Below are 20415 nucleotides of genomic sequence, written 5' to 3' on the forward strand. Positions count from 1 at the left end.
TCAATCTATTTCCCATTATTTTGAAGCTGTGCCCCCTAGTTCTGCTTTCAGCCGCCAGTGCAAATAACCTGCCGGCATCGATCCTCTCTATTCCCTTCATAATTTTATATGTTCCCAGAAGATCCCACCCTCATCCTTCCAAATTCCGAGTACAGACAAAGACTACGCAACTTCTCCTCGTAATCCAACCCCTTCAGCTCTGGGATTAACCGAGTGAATCTCCTTTGCACAACCTCCAGTCCGTCCTTTCTCAGGGAAGGGAACCAAAACTGAACACAATGCTCCAGGTGTGGCCTCACTGAAACCTTACACAATTGCAGCATAACCTCCCTCGTCTTAAACTCCATCTCTCGAGCAATGAACGACAAAATTCCATTCTCTTTCTTAATCAGCTGTTGTAACTGTAAACCAACATTTTGCGACTCATGCACGAGCCCACCCAGGTCTCTCGGCAAAGCAGCATGTTTTAATATTTTATCATTTAATTAATAATCTTGTTTGCTCCCATTCCTACCAAAGTGCATAACCTCACATTTGTCAACATTGTATGCCATCTGCCAGACCCTAGTCCATTCACTTAACCCATCCAAATCCCTCTGCAGACTTCCGGTATCCTCTGCACTTTTTGCTTTACCACACATCTTAGTGTCGTCTGCAAACTTGGACATATTGCCCTTTGTCCCCAACTCCAAACCATTGAAGCAAATTGTGAACAATTGCGGGCCCAGAACTGATCCCTGAGGGACACCACTAGCTACTGATTGCCAACCAGAGAAACACTCATTAACCCCCACTCTTTGGTTTCTCAACCGGGATCTTGGATTCATGTCGCATTACATTCACCCCCCACCATCTTGCCTGGACTTGCAAAATCCTACCAACTGTCCTGGCTTGAGACAATTCACTCCTTTTTAACCTGGGATTATCCCTCTCTCTGGATCTGTAATGGTTTGATTACCTGCAAATGCTCACATTCCAAGCATTGTCTGGTATCTCTGACTTTGTCTATCTAAATGTTTCTGGAACATACCTCACAATTCACCAGAGGAAGGTGCAATGCTCCGAAAGCTCACGTTTGAAACAAACCTGTTGGACTTTATCCTGGTGTTGGAAGACTTCTTACGATTTCTCTATGAGGAATAGATGAGGGGTTGGGGAAGTGGGTTCATGTATTAAAGAGGAGGCAAGTTGAAGGAGGATAACATTAATCAGGGGTTGGGTTATCACTGCTGCCTCACAGCACCAGAGAACAGGGTTCAATTCCTGCCTCGGTAGATTGTCTGTGTGGCGCTTGTACGTTCTCTCCGTGTCTTTGTGGGTTTCCTATAGGCCCTCCGTATTCCTCCCACAGTCCAAAGATGTGCACTTTAGGTGGATTGGTCATGCTAAATAGTCCCAGATGTGCCGGTTAGGGGGGGTTTCAGGGATTGGGCAGGGGAGTGAGCCTAATTAGGTTCCTCTTTCAGAGGGTCGGTGCAGACACACAAGGCCAAATAGCCTCTTTCTACACTGTCGGAATTCTGTGGTTTTATAGTTTTATCTGGCTGAAGGTGCTGTATGGCCCAGGAATATTGGGCACAAGCAGGCTAGCCAATGAAGCCAATAGATACACTTTGCTACAGCAGAAGCAGAGAATCCAGGGGAACATACTAATCCCACACCCCATCCTGAAGGTCATTGTGATCTGCTGCACATCACAATATGCAGCATGTGCTTTCCATGTCACTTTGTCCTCTTTTCAATATTTGAAGATAATTGGTAAGGGGGTAGGAAAGATGAATGGAGATTTTTATATACTTAAGACTTACATGTACGCTGGGAGGCTGAGACGTCTTCACTTTCCTTCTTGTTTGGGGAGATGGCAGTAAGGGTAACATCATATAAGGTGTCAGGATCCAGGTTATCTAAAACCTGGCTTCTCTCATTGCCATTTATAATCATCTGGAAGAATAGGCATAAAGCGAAGGTCAAGATACGTTCAGTGCATGAAACCAATTTGTTTTCTGCAAACTGATTCCCTGAATTAAATGGGGATGTTTGAATTTGATATCACTCAGGGGGCCACAAGGACCTTAAAATCCTTTACCAACCCTTGGCTGCAGCCACCTTTCCCAGTGGCATTCCCTCATGGTCATTTGGAGTATTTCTGCAGAAATTTAAATTGTTAAACTAATTTGGACGGTTACTTAATTGCACAAATGCTCTTCTTTGAGTGGGCAACTGAGCCGAACATCTCAATACTAAAGAGCATATGGTCTGTGCGGAAAGCAGTTTCCTGATCACCTTCTAGTACAGTAATGCCATTCAGAAAGAATGTGCTGATGTTTCTGCAGGTTACGGTTCAAAGAGCTCATCCCACCCAATTGAGTTTTGGCCAATCTCCAAATTTTCCAGCCCTGCCCGTGACTGCGTGTCCCTGTTGGGAATGGAAAATACCTGCTGTTTTCAGTGTGATCATGCCGCCTCGGCCAACAGAGAATGCAACTCATTAGCAAGTGTGGAAAGGATTACAAGGATGCAATGAAACATCGTTGCTGGAAAGGAGGAACATTTTCAAACATATACAGGTCTGCCTGATAGCGGTTTTGCTTCACACTCGCATGTTGCAAGGCAAATTTAAAAATCAGCTGGAGCTACACAGAAGCAGAAAGTATGGATTTCATCACCTCTTTTTTGTCCCCTCCTGCAGATGGAACCCAGCTGATTCTGTACTGGTCCGCCTCCTCCGGTCCATGATCCCAGTCCATCCGGAAACTGTGCCCCTTGATGTCCGAGAAGCGTAGGTTTGATGGTGCTGGGACAACCGCTGTGCGAGAAGAATGAGACCATAAATGTACCCATGTAGCAGAAAGGTAACAGAATCTGACAGAGTAGAAATGATGAGGGAATGGAGGCCATCTGAGCAAAGATTTGTGATACTGGCACTGATCACCAGCAACTTACATTTACATAGATAGAATTTACAGTGCAGAAGGAGGCCATTCGGCCCATCGAGTCTGCACCGGCTCCTGGAAAGAGCACCTTACCCAAGGTTAACACCTCCACCCTATCCCCATAACCCAGTAACCCCACCCAACACTAAGGGCAATTTTGGATACTAAGGGCAATTTATCATGGCCAATCCACCTAACTTGTATTTATAATAGTGCCATTAATGCAGTAAAATGTCCCGCAGCACATCAGAACAGAGAACATTACAGCGGAGTACAAGCCTTTGGCCCTCCATGATGCGCCGACCTGTGACACAAAACTAAAGCCCATCTACAGTATTCCCTTAGCATCCATATGTTTATCCAATGACCATTTAAATGCCCTTAATATTGGCGAGTTGACTACTGTTGCAGGTCGGGTATTCCACGACCTTACTACTTTCTGAGTAAAGAACCTACCTCTGACATCTGTCTTATATCTATCTCCCCTCAATTTGAAGCTATGTCCCCTCGTTCTAGACAACACCATCTGAGGAAAAAGGCACTCACTGTCCACCCTAATCCTCTCATCATCTTGTATGCCTCAATTAAGTTACCTCTTAACCTTCTTCTCTCCAACAAAAACGGTCTCAAGTCCCTCAGCTTACCCTCATAAGATCTTCCCTCCATATCAGGCAACATGCTGGTAAATGTCCTCTGCATCCTTTCCAATCCTTCCACATCTTTCCTATAATGCAGCGACCAGAACTGCATGCAATACTGCAAATGCGCCCGCACCAGAGATTTGTACAGCTGCAACATGACCTCATGGCTCCAAAACTCAATCCCTCTACCAATAAAGGCTAACACACGGTATGCCTTCTTCATAACCCTATCAACCTGGGTGGCAACTTTCAGGGATCTATGTACATGGATACCGAGATCTCTCTGCTCGTCCACACGACCAAGAATCTTACCATTAGCCCAGTACTCTGTCTTTCTGTTTTTCCTTCCAAAATGAATCACCTCACCCTTTTCTGCATTAAACTCTATTTGTCGTCTCTCAGCCAGCTCTGCAGCTTATCTATGTCCCTCTGTAACTTGCAACATCCTTCCACACTGTCCATAATTCCACCGACTTAATTGTCATCTGTCTCTGTCTTCCTGTTATTCCTTCCAAAATGAATCCCCTCACACTTTTCTGCATTAAAATCCATTTGCCACCTGTCAGTCCAGCTCTGCAGGTTATACTGTTCCTCTGTAACTTGTAACATCCTTCCGCACTGTCCACAACTCCACCGACTTAATTGTCATCTGCAAAAATACTCACCCATCCTTTTACGCCCTCCTCCAGGTCATTTATAAAAATGGCAAACAGCAGTGGCCCCAAAACAGATCCTTGTGGATCACTCACAACTGAACTCCAGGCTGAACATTTCCCATCACCCTTTGCCTACTTCCAGCTTGCCAATTTCTGATCCAAACTGCTGAATCCTCTGAATCCCATGCCTCCGTATTTTCTGCAATAGCCTACCATGGCGATCCATATCAAATGTTTACTGAAATCCATATACACCACATCAACTACTTTACACTCATCCACCTGTTTTGTCACCTTTTCAAAGAACTCAATAAGGTTTGTGAGGCACAACCTACCCTTCACAAAACGGTGTTGACTATCTCTAATCAAATTATTCCTTTCCAGATGATTATAAATCCTATCTCTTATGAATATTTCCAAGACTCTGCCCACAACAGAAGTAAGGCTCACTGGTCTATCATTACCAGGGTTGGCTCTACTCCCCTTCTTGAACATCGGGCAACATTTGCTGTCCTCCAGTCTTCTGGCACTATTCCTGTAGATAAAGATAACGTAAAGATCAAAGCCAAAGGCTCAGCAATCTCTCCCCTTACTTCACAGAGAATCTGTGGATAAATCCCACCCGGCCCAGGGGACTTACCTATTTTCACACTTTCCAGAATTGTTAACACCTCCTCCTCATGAACCTCAAGCCCTTCTCGTCTAATAGCCTGTATCTCAATATTCTTTTCAACAACATCATCTTTTTCCTGTGTGAATACTGACGAAAAATATTCATTTCACACCTCTTCTATCTCCTCGGACTCCACGCACAACTTCCCGTGACAGGCCCTCCTCTTACCCTAGTCATTCTTTTATTCCTGACATACCAATAGGAAGCTTCATGGTTGTCTTTGATCGTCCCTGCCAAAGATTTCTCAAGTCCAATCCAGGCTCTTCTCAGCTCTCTCTTTAGGTCCTTCCTTGCTAATTTAGAACTCTCGAGTGCCCTAACTGAACCTTCACGTATCATCTTTACATAAGCCTCCTCCTTCCTCTTGACAAGTGATTCAACTACTTTCATAAACCACGGTGCCATCGCTCGACCACTTCCTCACTACCTGACAGGTACATAAGAACATAAGATCATAAGAACTAGGAGCAGGAGTAGGCCACTTGGCCCTTCGAGCCTGCTCTGCCATTCAATGAGATCATGTCTGATTTTTTTTTTGTGGAATCAGCTCCACTTTTCGGCCCTAACTCCATAACCCGTAATCCCTTTATTCTTCAAAAAACTATCTGTCTTTATCTTAATAACATTTAATGATGAAACCTCAACTGCTTCACTGGGCAAGGAATTCCATCGATGCACAACGCTTTGGGTGAAGACATTCCTCCTAAACTCAGTCCTCAATATATTTCCCCTTATTTTGAGGCTATGCCCCCTAGTTCTGCTTCACCCGCCTGTGAAAACAACCTTCCCGCATCTATCCTATCTATTCCCTTCATAATTTTACATGTTTAGATAAGATCCGCCTCATCCTTCTAAATTCCAACGAGTACAGTCCCAGTCTACTCAACCACTCCTCGTAATCCAACCCCTTCAACTCTGGGATTAACCTAGTGAACCTCCTCTGCACACCGTCCAGTGCCAGTACGTCCTTTCTCAAGTAAGGTGACCAAAACTGAACATAATACTCCAGCTGTGGCCTCACTAACACCTCATAGAATTGCAGCATAACTTCCTGGTCTTAAACTCCATCCCTCCATCAATGAAGAACAAGATTCCATTTGCCTTCTTAATCACCTGTTGCACCCGGAAACCAACTTTTAGCGACTCATGCACGAGCACACCCAGGTCTCTCTCCACATCAGTATGCTTTAATATTTTAGCATTTAAATAATAATCCTGTTTGCGGTTATTCCTCCCAAAATGGATACCCTCACATTTGTTAACATTGTATTCCATCTGCCAGACCCTAGCCCATTCAGTTAAGCAATCCAAATCCCTCTGCAGACTTCCGGTATCCTCTGCACTTTTTGCTTGCTCTTACTTTACACTTAATGCCATGCATCTTTATCTCATGCAGCAACCTTTTGTGTGGCACCTCATCAAAGGCTTTCTGGAAATCCAGATATACCACATCCATTGGCATCACATTATCTACCTCTCTGGTAATGTCCTCAAAATATTCCACCAAATTAGTAAGACATAACCTGCCCTTTATGAACCCATGCTGCGTCTGCCCAATGGGGCAATTTCCATCCAGATGCCTCGCTATTTCTTCTTTAATGATAGATTCCAGCATCTTCCCTACTACCGAAGTTGAGCTAACTGGCCTATAATTACCCATTCTCTGCCTACCTCCTTTTTTAAACAGTGGTGTCATGTTTGCTAATTCCCAATCCGCCAGGACCATCCCAGAGTCTAACCTTTAGCCCCATTAGCTTGCCCATCACTATCTCCTTCGTGATAACAATCATCTCAATGTCCTCACCTGTCATAGCCTCATTTCTATCAGTCACTGGATGTTCTGTGTGACTTCCACCGTGAAGACCGACCCAAAAAACCTGTTCAGTTCCTCAGCCATTTCCTCATCTCCCATTAATAAATCTCCCTTCTCATCCTCTAAAGGTCCAATATTTACCTTAGCTACTCATATTTTTTTTTCATATATTTGCAGAAACTTTTACTACCTGTTTTTATATTCTGAGCACGTTTACTCTCATAATCTATCTTACTCGTCTTTATAGTTTTTTTAGTAGCTTTCTGTAGCCCCCTAAAGATTTCCCAGTCCTCTCGTGTCCCACTAATCTTTGCAAGTTTGTATGCTTTTTCTTTCAATTTGATTCATTCCCTTATTTCCATAGGTATCCATGGTCGACTTTCCCTCTTTCTTCCGTCCTTCCTTTTTGTTGGTATAAACATTTAATGAGCACAGTGAAAAATCGCTTGGCAGATTCATCAATGGTTTCACCATAAAGTCTTTGCTCCCAGTCTACTTTCGCTAGCTCTTCTCTCATCCCATTGTAATCTGCTTTGTTTGAGCACAAAACATGAGTCTTTGATTTCACCTTCTCACCCTCCATCTGTATTTTAAATTCAACCATATTGTGATCGCTCCTTCCGCGATGATCCCTAACTCTCAGATCATTAGTCAATCCTGTCTCATTACACAGGACCAGATCTAGGACCGCTTGTTCCCTTGCAGGTTCCATTACATACTGTTCTTGGAAACTATCACGGATACATTCTGTTATCTCCTCCTCCAGGCTGCCTTGACTGACCTGGTTAAACCAATCGACATGTAGATTAAAGTCCCCCATGATAACTATTCTACCATTTCTACATGTATCAGTTATTTATTTTGTTTATTGCCTGCCCCACCATGTTGTTACTATTTGGTGGCCTAAAGACTGCTCCTATCAGTGACTTTTTCACCTTATTATTCCTAATTTCCACCCAAATGGATTCAACCTTATTCTCCCTAGCACTGATGTCATCCCTGACTATTGCCCGGATGTTATCCTTAAATAACAGAGCTACACCACCCTTACCATCCGCTCAGTCCTTCCGATTAGTTTGATATTTATCAAGGACAACTATTAAAGTCCCGAAGGTATTATTCACCCCCTCCGAGTCCCCAATCACGTTCCCACCCCCATCAACCACTTTCCCTATTTCCCTCGCTGCCTCCCATTTTCTCAGCTGCTGTGCAAGCATCCTCCTGGCCTTTCCCCCGTGCTCGTACACCACTCCCTTCACCTTCCTGAGCTGCTCCACTGCCCAACCTGTAGTTAACAAACTAAATTCTGCCAGCAGCCTCCGGCGTTCCCTCAATAGCCCTGACTCTGGAGCCTCCGCATCCCTCCTATCCACTCGTAGGCTCTCTGTTACCAGTCGGTCCGCCTCTCCCTGTCCGTCCTGTCCCTTTGAGCCCGGATTTAGATCAGCTCCCCTCTCCGCCTTCAGCGCTTCCCAGACTACCGCTGCTGAGACCTCCCCCGTATTGTTTACCTGCAAGTAGTTCAGCATCCACTTCCTCAATCTCTCGCAGACCACTTCGTCCGCCAACAGCCCCACATCCAATCTCTATTGTGGGTGCTGCTTACTATCCATACTGACCTGCAGGTCCACCCAGTGCAGAGGGGAATGGGACAACTCATCGCCGCCGACTCATCGCCGCCGACTCATCGCCGCCGACTCATCACCAGCCAACTCATCGCCAGCCCAACTCATCGCCAGCCAACTCATCGCCAGCCCAACTCATCGCCGCCGACTCATCGCCAGCCCAACTCATCACCAGCCAACTCATCGCCAGCCCAACTCATCGCCAGCCCAACTCATCGCCAGCCCAACTCATCACCAGCCAACTCATCGCCGCCGACTCATCGCCGCCGACTCATCACCAGCCAACTCATCGCCAGCCCAACTCATCGCCGCCGACTCATCGCCAGCCCAACTCATCACCAGCCAACTCATCGCCAGCCCAACTCATCGCCAGCCCAACTCATCGCCAGCCCAACTCATCACCAGCCAACTCATCGCCGCCGACTCATCGCCACCGACTCATCGCCAGCCAACTCATCGCCAGCCCAACTCATCGCCAGCCAACTCATCGCCAGCCCAACCCATCGCCAGCCAACTCATCGCCAGCCAACTCATCGCCAGCCCAACTCATCGCCAGCCCAACTCATCGCCAGCCCAACTCATCACCAGCCAACTCATCGCCGCCGACTCATCGCCGCCGACTCATCGCCGCCGACTCATCACCAGCCAACTCATCGCCAGCCCAACTCATCGCCGCCGACTCATCGCCAGCCCAACTCATCACCAGCCAACTCATCGCCAGCCCAACTCATCGCCAGCCCAACTCATCGCCAGCCCAACTCATCACCAGCCAACTCATCGCCGCCGACTCATCGCCACCGACTCATCGCCAGCCAACTCATCGCCAGCCCAACTCATCGCCAGCCAACTCATCGCCAGCCCAACTCATCGCCAGCCAACTCATCGCCAGTCCTACTCATCACCAGCCAACTCATCGCCAGCCAACTCATCGCCGCCAACTCATCGCCAGCCAACGCATCGCCGCCGACTCATCACCTGCCAACTCATCACCAGCCAACTCATCACCAGCCAACTCATCGCCGCCGACTCATCACCAGCCCAACTCATCGCCGCCGACTCATCGCCAGCCCAACTCATCACCAGCCAACTCATCGCCAGCCCAACTCATCGCCAGCCAACTCATCACCAGCCAACTCATCGCCGCCGACTCATCGCCAGCCAACTCATCGCCAGCCCAACTCATCGCCAGCCAACTCATCACCAGCCCAACTCATCGCCGCCGACTCATCGCCAGCCCAACTCATCGCCGCCGACTCATCGCCAGCCCAACTCATCGCCAGCCAACTCATCGCCAGCCCAACTCATCGCCAGCCAACCCATCGCCAGCCAACTCATCGCCAGCCCAACTCATCGCCAGCCCAACTCATCGCCAGCCCAATAAAAACAGTACAGACAACAGACTTCTTAACAGCGCTCTGGAGTGAATGGAATCTATTTAAACAATTTAAACCTATAGAAAACAAAGGACATTTTAACATATTTTTCAGTAAATTGACTCTATTTAAAAAGTGCCCAATATAAAAACGATTGTATTTAACCAGAGACGGACGGAAAACACAATACAAAAAACACTAACTTACAATTAGACTCTGGAGCCTCCGCATCCCTCCTATCCACTCGTAGGCTCTCTGTTACCAGTCGGTCCGCCTCTCCCTGTCCGTCCTGTCCCTTTGAGCCCGGATTTAGATCAGCTCCCCTCTCCGCCTTCAGCGCTTCCCAGACTACCGCTGCTGAGACCTCCCCCGTATTGTTTACCTGCAAGTAGTTCAGCATCCACTTCCTCAATCTCTCGCAGACCACTTCGTCCGCCAACAGCCCCACATCCAATCTCTATTGTGGGTGCTGCTTACTATCCATACTGACCTGCAGGTCCACCCAGTGCAGAGGGGAATGGGACAACTCATCGCCGCCGACTCATCGCCGCCGACTCATCGCCGCCGACTCATCACCAGCCAACTCATCGCCAGCCCAACTCATCGCCAGCCAACTCATCGCCAGCCCAACTCATCGCCGCCGACTCATCGCCAGCCCAACTCATCACCAGCCAACTCATCGCCAGCCCAACTCATCGCCAGCCCAACTCATCGCCAGCCCAACTCATCACCAGCCAACTCATCGCCGCCGACTCATCGCCGCCGACTCATCACCAGCCAACTCATCGCCAGCCCAACTCATCGCCGCCGACTCATCGCCAGCCCAACTCATCACCAGCCAACTCATCGCCAGCCCAACTCATCGCCAGCCCAACTCATCGCCAGCCCAACTCATCACCAGCCAACTCATCGCCGCCGACTCATCGCCACCGACTCATCGCCAGCCAACTCATCGCCAGCCCAACTCATCGCCAGCCAACTCATCGCCAGCCCAACCCATCGCCAGCCAACTCATCGCCAGCCAACTCATCGCCAGCCCAACTCATCGCCAGCCCAACTCATCGCCAGCCCAACTCATCACCAGCCAACTCATCGCCGCCGACTCATCGCCGCCGACTCATCGCCGCCGACTCATCACCAGCCAACTCATCGCCAGCCCAACTCATCGCCGCCGACTCATCGCCAGCCCAACTCATCACCAGCCAACTCATCGCCAGCCCAACTCATCGCCAGCCCAACTCATCGCCAGCCCAACTCATCACCAGCCAACTCATCGCCGCCGACTCATCGCCACCGACTCATCGCCAGCCAACTCATCGCCAGCCCAACTCATCGCCAGCCAACTCATCGCCAGCCCAACTCATCGCCAGCCAACTCATCGCCAGTCCTACTCATCACCAGCCAACTCATCGCCAGCCAACTCATCGCCGCCAACTCATCGCCAGCCAACTCATCGCCGCCGACTCATCACCTGCCAACTCATCACCAGCCAACTCATCACCAGCCAACTCATCGCCGCCGACTCATCACCAGCCCAACTCATCGCCGCCGACTCATCGCCAGCCCAACTCATCACCAGCCAACTCATCGCCAGCCCAACTCATCGCCAGCCAACTCATCACCAGCCAACTCATCGCCGCCGACTCATCGCCAGCCAACTCATCGCCAGCCCAACTCATCGCCAGCCAACTCATCACCAGCCCAACTCATCGCCGCCGACTCATCGCCAGCCCAACTCATCGCCGCCGACTCATCGCCAGCCCAACTCATCGCCAGCCAACTCATCGCCAGCCCAACTCATCGCCAGCCAACCCATCGCCAGCCAACTCATCGCCAGCCCAACTCATCGCCAGCCCAACTCATCGCCAGCCCAATAAAAACAGTACAGACAACAGACTTCTTAACAGCGCTCTGGAGTGAATGGAATCTATTTAAACAATTTAAACCTATAGAAAACAAAGGACATTTTAACATATTTTTCAGTAAATTGACTCTATTTAAAAAGTGCCCAATATAAAAACGATTGTATTTAACCAGAGACGGACGGAAAACACAATACAAAAAACACTAACTTACAATTAGACTCTGGAGCCTCCGCATCCCTCCTATCCACTCGTAGGCTCTCTCTTACCAGTCGGTCCGCCTCTCCCTGTCCGTCCTGTCCCTTTGAGCCCGGATTTAGATCAGCTCCCCTCTCCGCCTTCAGCGCTTCCCAGACTACCGCTGCTGAGACCTCCCCCGTATTGTTTACCTGCAAGTAGTTCAGCATCCACTTCCTCAATCTCTCGCAGACCACTTCGTCCGCCAACAGCCCCACATCCAATCTCTATTGTGGGTGCTGCTTACTATCCATACTGACCTGCAGGTCCACCCAGTGCAGAGGGGAATGGGACAACTCATCGCCGCCGACTCATCGCCGCCGACTCATCGCCGCCGACTCATCACCAGCCAACTCATCGCCAGCCCAACTCATCGCCGCCGACTCATCACCAGCCAACTCATCGCCAGCCCAACTCATCGCCGCCGACTCATCGCCAGCCCAACTCATCACCAGCCAACTCATCGCCAGCCCAACTCATCGCCAGCCCAACTCATCGCCAGCCCAACTCATCACCAGCCAACTCATCGCCGCCGACTCATCGCCGCCGACTCATCACCAGCCAACTCATCGCCAGCCCAACTCATCGCCGCCGACTCATCGCCAGCCCAACTCATCACCAGCCAACTCATCGCCGCCGACTCATCGCCGCCGACTCATCACCAGCCAACTCATCGCCAGCCCAACTCATCGCCGCCGACTCATCGCCAGCCCAACTCATCACCAGCCAACTCATCGCCGCCGACTCATCGCCGCCGACTCATCGCCAGCCAACTCATCGCCAGCCCAACTCATCGCCAGCCAACTCATCGCCGCCGACTCATCACCAGCCAACTCATCGCCGCCGACTCATCGCCGCCGACTCATAGCCAGCCCAACTCATCACCAGCCAACTCATCACCAGCCAACTCATCGCCGCCGACTCATCGCCAGCCAACTCATCGCCAGCCCAACTCATCGCCAGCCAACTCATCGCCAGCCCAACTCATCGCCACCGACTCATCGCCGCCGACTCATCGCCAGCCCAACTCATCGCCAGCCAACTCATCGCCAGCAGACTCATCGCCAGCCCAACTCATCGCCGCCGACTCATCGCCAGCCCAACTCATCGCCGCCGACTCATCGCCGCCGACTCATCGCCAGCCCAACTCATCGCCAGCCAACTCATCGCCAGCCAACTCATCGCCAGCCCAACTCATCGCCGCCGACTCATCGCCAGCCCAACTCATCGCCGCCGACTCATCGCCAGCCCAACTCATCGCCAGCCCAACTCATCGCCAGCCCAACTCATCGCCAGCCCAATAAAAACAGTACAGACAACAGACTTCTTAACAGCGCTCTGGAGTGAATGGAATCTATTTAAACAATTTAAACCTATAGAAAACAAAGGACATTTTAACATATTTTTCAGTAAATTGACTCTATTTAAAAAGTGCCCAATATAAAAACGATTGTTTTTAACCAGAGACGGACGGAAAACACAATACAAAAAACACTAACTTACAATTAACAGCGTCTATTTCAATAGAGCCCTACAGTAAACAGTCAACTGACCAAATCTGAACCTAATCAATTTCACATTTGTCTCTCGCATGTTCCATAACCCTGGTGTTTGTCAATTTCAGCTATTCAGATGAAAAGCACAAAATTATATGTGGCAGGTGCGAATATACATATAATTATGTTGTGTAATGGACATAAGTAAGGACAAGCTTTTTTCTACAAATTCACTCCAGAGCGCTTATTGCGTACAGTTCTGGTCGCCTCATTATAGGAAGGACGTGGAAGCTTTGGAACGGGTGCAGAGGAGATTTACCAGGATGTTGCCTGGTATGGAGGGAAAATCTTATGAGGAAAGGCTGATGGACTTGAGGTTGTTTTCGTTAGAGAGAAGAAGGTTAAGAGGTGACCTAATAGAGGCATACAAAATGATCAGAGGGTTAGATAGGGTGGACAGTGAGAGCCTTCTCCCGCGGATGGAGGTGGCTCGCACGAGGGGACATAGCCTTAAATTGAGGGGTAATAGATATAGGACAGAGGTCAGAGGTGGGTTTTTTACGCAAAGAGTGGTGAGGCCGTGGAATGCCCTACCTGCAACAGTAGTGAACTCGTCAACATTGAGGGCATTTAAAAGTTTATTGGATAAGCATATGGATGATAATGGCATAGTGTAGGTTAGATAGCCTTTAGTTTTTGACTTCCCATGTCGGTGCAACATCGTGGGCCGAAGGGCCTGTACTGCGCTGTATCGTTCTATGTTCTATGTTCTATGTTCTAAGAAGTCTGTTGGTTTAAATAGATTCCATTCACTCCAGAGCGCTGTTAAGAAGTCTGTTGTCTGTACTGTTTTTATTGGGCTGGCGATGAGTTGGGCTGGCGATGAGTTGGGCTGGCGATGAGTTGGGCTGGCGATGAGTTGGCTGGCGATGAGTCGGCGGCGATGAGTCGGCGGCGATGAGTTGGCTGGCGATGAGTTGGCTGGCGATGAGTTGGCTGGCGATGAGTTGGGCTGGCGATGAGTTGGCTGGCGATGAGTTGGGCTGGCGATGAGTTGGCTGGCGATGAGTTGGGCTGGCGATGAGTTGGGCTGGCGATGAGTTGGCTGGCGATGAGTTGGGCTGGCGATGAGTTGGGCTGGCGATGAGTTGGCTGGCGATGAGTTGGGCTGGCGATGAGTTGGCTGGCGATGAGTTGGCTGGCGATGAGTTGGGCTGGCGATGAGTTGGCTGGCGATGAGTTGGGCTGGCGATGAGTCGGCGCCGATGAGTCGGCGGTGATGAGTTGTCCTAGACCCGTACAGAGCATGGTCCAAGATCGTAATTGCCGAATACCCCGTATCCACCACCCTCATCAACTGGGCCCTGCCCACAACAAAGAAATCTATCCAGGATTACACCTTGTGAACGTGGGAGAAGGAAGAAAATTCCCAGGCTCTCGACTGCCTAAATCTCCACAGATCCACCCACCCCCCTTCCATCTGCTCCATGAATCCTTTCAACTCCTTTGCCATTGCTGGCACCTTGCCCGTTCTCGAACATGACCGGTCAATGACTTGATCAATAACCATGTTGAAATCCCCACCCATAATCAGCCTGTGCGATCATCCCAGGTTGAGGGTCCCACTGAACTTTGGGAAAGGTTGACAGGGTTTATTGCTGCTGTTGTACGGTATGAAAATTCAACAACACATTTTTTGCCCACAAAAGCCAAGGTAAAAGTGATGTAAAAACAAAAAATGCTGAAAATGCCCAGCTGCTCTGGAAGATGAAGAAAAAAAAGTTAATAGGTTTTAAGCAGATAGATGGGCGGTGATTTAAAAAAGTGGGAAGGTCTCTCACAAGGAGAATTTAGTGTGGCCAATCCACATACCCTGCACATCTTTGGGTTGTGGGGGTGAAACCCACGCAGACATGGGGAGAATTTGCAAACTTGACACGGACAGTGACCCAGGGGCGGGATTCGAACCCGGCTCCTCAAAGAACATGGAACATAGAACAGTACAGTACAGAACAGGCCATTCGGCCCTCAATGTTGTGCCGATCATTGTCAGAAAACAAGATTTTTTTAAATAATTGATTTTAATTAAGGTTTTTTATTTTAACCGAAACCAAGATTAAGCTATGCCACTCCATGTCATTCTGGTCTGCTCCATGTTCCTGTGCAATAAACGCTTGATAGTTCCTAAAGTGTCTGACTTCACTATCACAGCAGGCAGCACATTACACACCCTAACCACTCTCTGAGCAAAGAACCTACCTCGGACATCCCTCCCATATTTCCCATCCTGAATCGTATAACTATGCCCCTTTGTAACAGCTGCAACCACCCAAGGGAATAGTCTCTGAACGCCCACTGTATCTAACCCCCTCATCATTTTCTCAATCATTATTATGTTGCCTCTCAGGGCCGGCTCAAGGCACCGGCAACTCGGGCTGTCGCCCGGGGCGCCATGTGCTAGGGGGCGCCAGACTCGGGTCCCGCGCATGCGCAGTTGGGCCGGTGCCAACCAGCGCATGCGCGGTGGCCGCCCTCCCCCAGGGCGGCCCCACCCCCCCGCTCGGTCCGCTCCCCCCGCCCCCTCCTCGGGTCCGCCCCCTCCTCGGGTACGCCCCCTCCTCGGGTCCGCCCCCCCAGGCCCACATTCCGGTCCGCCCCCCCTCGGGTCCGCCCCCCCGTCCCCCCCTCGGGTCCGCCCCCCCCTCGGGTCCGCCCCCCCTTCGAGTCCCCCCCCGCCCCCTCCTCGGGTCCGCCCCCCCGCCCCCTCCTCGAGTCCGCCCCCCCTCCTCCCCTCCTCGGCCCCCCCCTCCCCTCCTCGGCCCCCCCCTCCCCTCCTCGGCCCCCCTCCCCTCCTCGCCCCCTCCCTCCTCGTCCCCTCCCTCCTCGGCCCCCCCTCCCCTCCTCGGCCCCCCCTCCCCTCCTCGGCCCCACCCTCCCCTCCTTGGCCACCCCCTCCCCTCCTTGGCCCCCCCTCCCCTCCCCTCCTCGGCCCCCCCCTCCCCTCCTCGCGGTCCCCTCCTCACCCCCCCCCTCCCCTCCTCGGCCCCCCCTCCCCTTCTCGCCCCCCCCTCCCCTCCTCGGCCCCCCCTCCCCTCCTCGGCCCCCCCTCCCCTCCTCGACCCCCCCCCCTCCCCTCCTCGCCCCCCCCCTCCCCTCCTCGCCCCCCCCTCCCCTCCCTCCTCGCCCCCCCCTCCCCTCCCCTCCTCGGCCCCCCCTCCCCTCCCCTCCTCGGCTCCCCCCCTCCCCTCCTCGGCCCCCCCCTCCCCTCCCCTCCCCTCCTCGGATCCCCCCTCCCCTCCCCTCCTCAGCCCCCCCCCTCCCTCCTCGCCCCCCCCCTCCCCTCCTCGGCCCCCCCCTCCCCTCCTCGGCCCCCCCCACCCCTCCTTGGCCCCCCCCTCTCCTCGGCCCCCCCTCTCCTCGGCCCCCCCCCTCCCCTCCTCCCCTCCTCGGCCCCCCCATGCCCCCCCCCCCATTGCCCCCCAACCCCATGGCCCCCCCCCCCCAAGGGCGCCGAACTTCAGCTTGCCCGGGGCGCCAGAAACCCTAGGGCCGGCGATGTTGCCTCTCATCCACCTCCGCTCCAAAGAGAAAAGCCCTAGCTCCCTCAACCTTTCCTCATAAGACCTATCCTGCAATTCAGGCAGCATCCTGGTAAATCTCCTTCGCACCCTTTCCAATGCTTCCACATCCTTCCTGTAATGAAGTGACCAGAACTGCACACAATGCTCCAAATGTCGTCTCAGCAGGGTGAGGAATAGTTGCAGCAAAACCCCGCGGCTCTTAGACTCAAGCCCCCTGTTAATGAACGCTAACACACTATAAGCCTTCTTCACAGCTCTATCCACTTGAGTGGCAACCTGCTGAGATCTGTGGACATGAACCCCAAGATCTCTGTTCCTCCACATTCCTCAGAACACTGCTGTTTACCCTGTAATCCACATTCAATTTTTTTCTACCAAAATGAATCACCTCGCACTTATCAGGGTTAAACTCCATCTGCCATTTTTCGGCCCAGCTCTGCATCCTATCAATGTCTCTTTGCAGCCGACAACAGCCCTGCACCTGTTCCACGACTCCACCAATCTTTGTGTCATCAGCAAATTTACTGACCCAGCCTTCTGCCCCCTCCTCCAAGTCATTGATAAAAGTCACAAATGAAATGAAATGAAACGAAAATCGCTTATTGTCACATGTAGGCTTCAAATAAAGTTACTGTGAAAAGCCCCGTGTCGCCACAATCCGGCGCCTGTTCGGGGCGGCTGGTACGGCAAATAGCAGAGGACCCAGCACAGAACCCAGTGTTACACCGCTGGTAACTGGTCTCCAGTCTGAAAATTTTCCATCCATCACCACCCTCTGTCTTCTCAGTGCCGCAGTCCCAGTGCTAGCCACTGAGCCACATGCCGTCCCTTTCACCTTCAGCAAAACGTGATGGGGCAATATTGTTTCAAGTTCTCTAAAAAATAACATCACTAGTTTAACTTAAATGATTAGCAATCTGCTGATGTCATCCAGTAAAGTTACTTGAGACTGTTAAAATATGTTAGATAAATACAAATATGATTATTATTTACCTTTGTATAGACAAGTTACGCCCAGGTAGTGGGGAAATGGGGTGAGGCCAATCATTTTTCTATGAGGAATAGATAACGGGTTGGAGAAGCGGGTCCATCAATAAAAGAGGAGGCAAGTTGAAGGAGGCATAGATTAATCAGGGGTTGGGTTATCACTGCTGCCTCACAGCGCCAGAGAACTGGGTTCAATTCCTGCCTCGGTGGATTGTCTGTCTGGCGCTTGTACGTTCTCTCCATGTCTTTGTGGGTTTCCTCTGGGTCAACCGATTTCCTCTCAGTCCAAAGATGTGCACATTAGGTGGATTGGTCATGCTAAATAGTCCCAGATATGCCGATTAGGAGGGGTTTCAGGGATTGGGCAGGGGAGTGGGCCTAGTTCGGTTGCTGGGTCGGTGCAGACACACAAGGCCAAATAGCCTCCTTCTACACTGTCGGAATTCTATGGTTTTATAGATTTATCTGGCTGAAGGTGCAGTATGGCCCAGGAATATTGGACACAAGCAGGCTAGCCAATGAAGCCAATAGATACACTTTGCTACAGCAGAAGCAGAGAATCCAGGGGAACATACTAATCCCACACCCCATCCTGAAGGACATTGTGCTCTGCTGCACATCACAATATGCAGCATGTGCTTTCCATGTCACTTTGTCCTCTTTTCAGTATTTGAAGATAATTGGTAAGGGGGTAGAAAAGACTAATGGAGATTTTTAAATACAAATGACTTACATGTACGCTGGGTGGCTGAGACGTCTTCACTTTCCATCTTGTCTGGGTAGATGGCAGTAAGGGAAACATCATATAAGGTGTCAGGATCCAGGTTATCTAAAACCTGGCTTGTCTCATTGCCATTTATAATCATCTGGAAGAATAGGCAGAAAGTGAAGGTCAAGATACGTTCAGTGCATGAAACCAATTTGTTTACTGCAAACTGATTCCCTTAATTAAATGGGGATGTTTGAATTTGATATCACTCAGGGGGCCACAAGGACCTTAAAATCCTTTACCATCCCTTGGCTGCAGCCACCTTTCCCAGTGGCATTCCCTCATGGTCATGTGGAGTATTTCTGCAGAAAATTAAATTGAAGGAATAAACTAATTTGGACGGTTTTGTTCATTACGCAAATGCTCTTCTTTGAGTGGGCAACTGAGCCCAACATCTCAATACTAAAGAGCATATGGTCGGTGCGGAAAGCAGTTTTCTGATCACCTTCTACTGTAGTACAGTAATGCCATTCAGAAAGAATGTGCTGATGTTTCTGCAGGTTATGGTTCAAAGAGCTCATCCTACCCAATTGAGTTTTGGCCAATCTCCAAATTTTCCAGTCCTGCCCGTGACTTTGCCTGTCCCTGTTGGGAATGGAAAATACCTGCTGTTTTCAGTGTGATCATGCCACCACGACCAACAGAGAATTCAATTGATTAGCAAGTGTGGAAAGGATTACATGGATGCAATGAAACATCGTTGCTGGAAAGGAGGAACATTTTCATACATATACAGATCTGGCTGACAGCGGTTTTGCTTCACACTCGCATGTTGCAAGGCAAATTTAAAAATCAGCTGGAGCTACACAGAAGCGGAAAGTATGGATTTCATTACCTCCTTTTTGTCCCCTCCTGCAGATGGAACCCAGCTGATTCTGTACTTGTCCGCCTCCTCCGATCCATGATCCCAGTCCATCCGGAAACCTTTCCTCGTGATGTCTGAGAAGCGTAGGTTTGATGGTGCTGGGATAGTCGCTGTGTGAGAAGAATGAGACCTTAAATGTACACATGTAGCAGAAAGGTAACAGGATCTGACAGAGTAGAAATGATGAGGAAAGGGAGGATATCTGAGCAAAGATTTGAGATACTGGCACTGATCACAAACAACTTGCATTGATAACAGTGCCTTTAATGCAGTAAAATGTCCTGAATCACTTCAGAACAAAGAACAGAGAACAGTACAGGCACTTGGGCACTCCATGTTGCGCCGCCCTGTGAAACCACTGTCAAGCCCATCTACACTATTCTCTTATCATCCATATGTTTATCCAATGACCATTTAAATGCTCTTAATATTGGCGAGTCCACTACTGTTGCAGGGAAGGCATTCCACGGCCTTACTACTCTCTGAGTAAAGAACATACCTCTGCCATCTGTCCTGTATCTATCTCCCTCAATTGAAAGCAATCTACCCTTGTTCTAGAAATCACCACCGGAGGAAAAAGGTTCTCACTGTCCACCGTATCTAATCCTCTGATCATCTTGTGTGCCTCAATTAAGTCACATCTGAACCTTCTTCCCTCTAATGAGAACAGCCTCAAGTCCCTCTTCCTTCCCTCATTAGGTCTTCCCTCCATAATAGGCAACATCCTGATGAATCTCCTCTGCACCCTTACCAATTCTTCCATATTCTTCCTGTAATGCAGTGGCCAGAATTGCACGCAACACTCCAAATGTGGCCGCACCAGAGTTTTGTACAGCTGCAATTTGACCTCATGGCTCTGAAACTCAATCCATCTGCCAATAAAAGCTAACACACCGTCCGCCTT

The 20415-nt window shown here is 50.3% G+C and overlaps 1 protein-coding gene across 1 annotated transcript in view; it reads right to left on the reverse strand.

Annotated features, from left to right (window-relative positions):
* The window catches only part of LOC119963790, a 1053439-nt gene that overhangs the window by 216888 nt on the left and 816136 nt on the right, over positions 1-20415 (reverse strand). Inside the window, exons 117-120 of the mRNA XM_038793076.1 lie at positions 19482-19621; positions 18611-18743; positions 2667-2806; positions 1809-1941 (exon numbers count right to left, since the gene is read on the reverse strand). Of these exons, the coding sequence (XP_038649004.1) occupies positions 1809-1941; positions 2667-2806; positions 18611-18743; positions 19482-19621 (546 nt within the window). The remainder of the gene's footprint in view (positions 1-1808; positions 1942-2666; positions 2807-18610; positions 18744-19481; positions 19622-20415) is intronic.

This window comes from Scyliorhinus canicula, chromosome 3 (assembly GCF_902713615.1).
Source record: "Scyliorhinus canicula chromosome 3, sScyCan1.1, whole genome shotgun sequence".
NCBI lineage: Eukaryota > Metazoa > Chordata > Chondrichthyes > Carcharhiniformes > Scyliorhinidae > Scyliorhinus > Scyliorhinus canicula.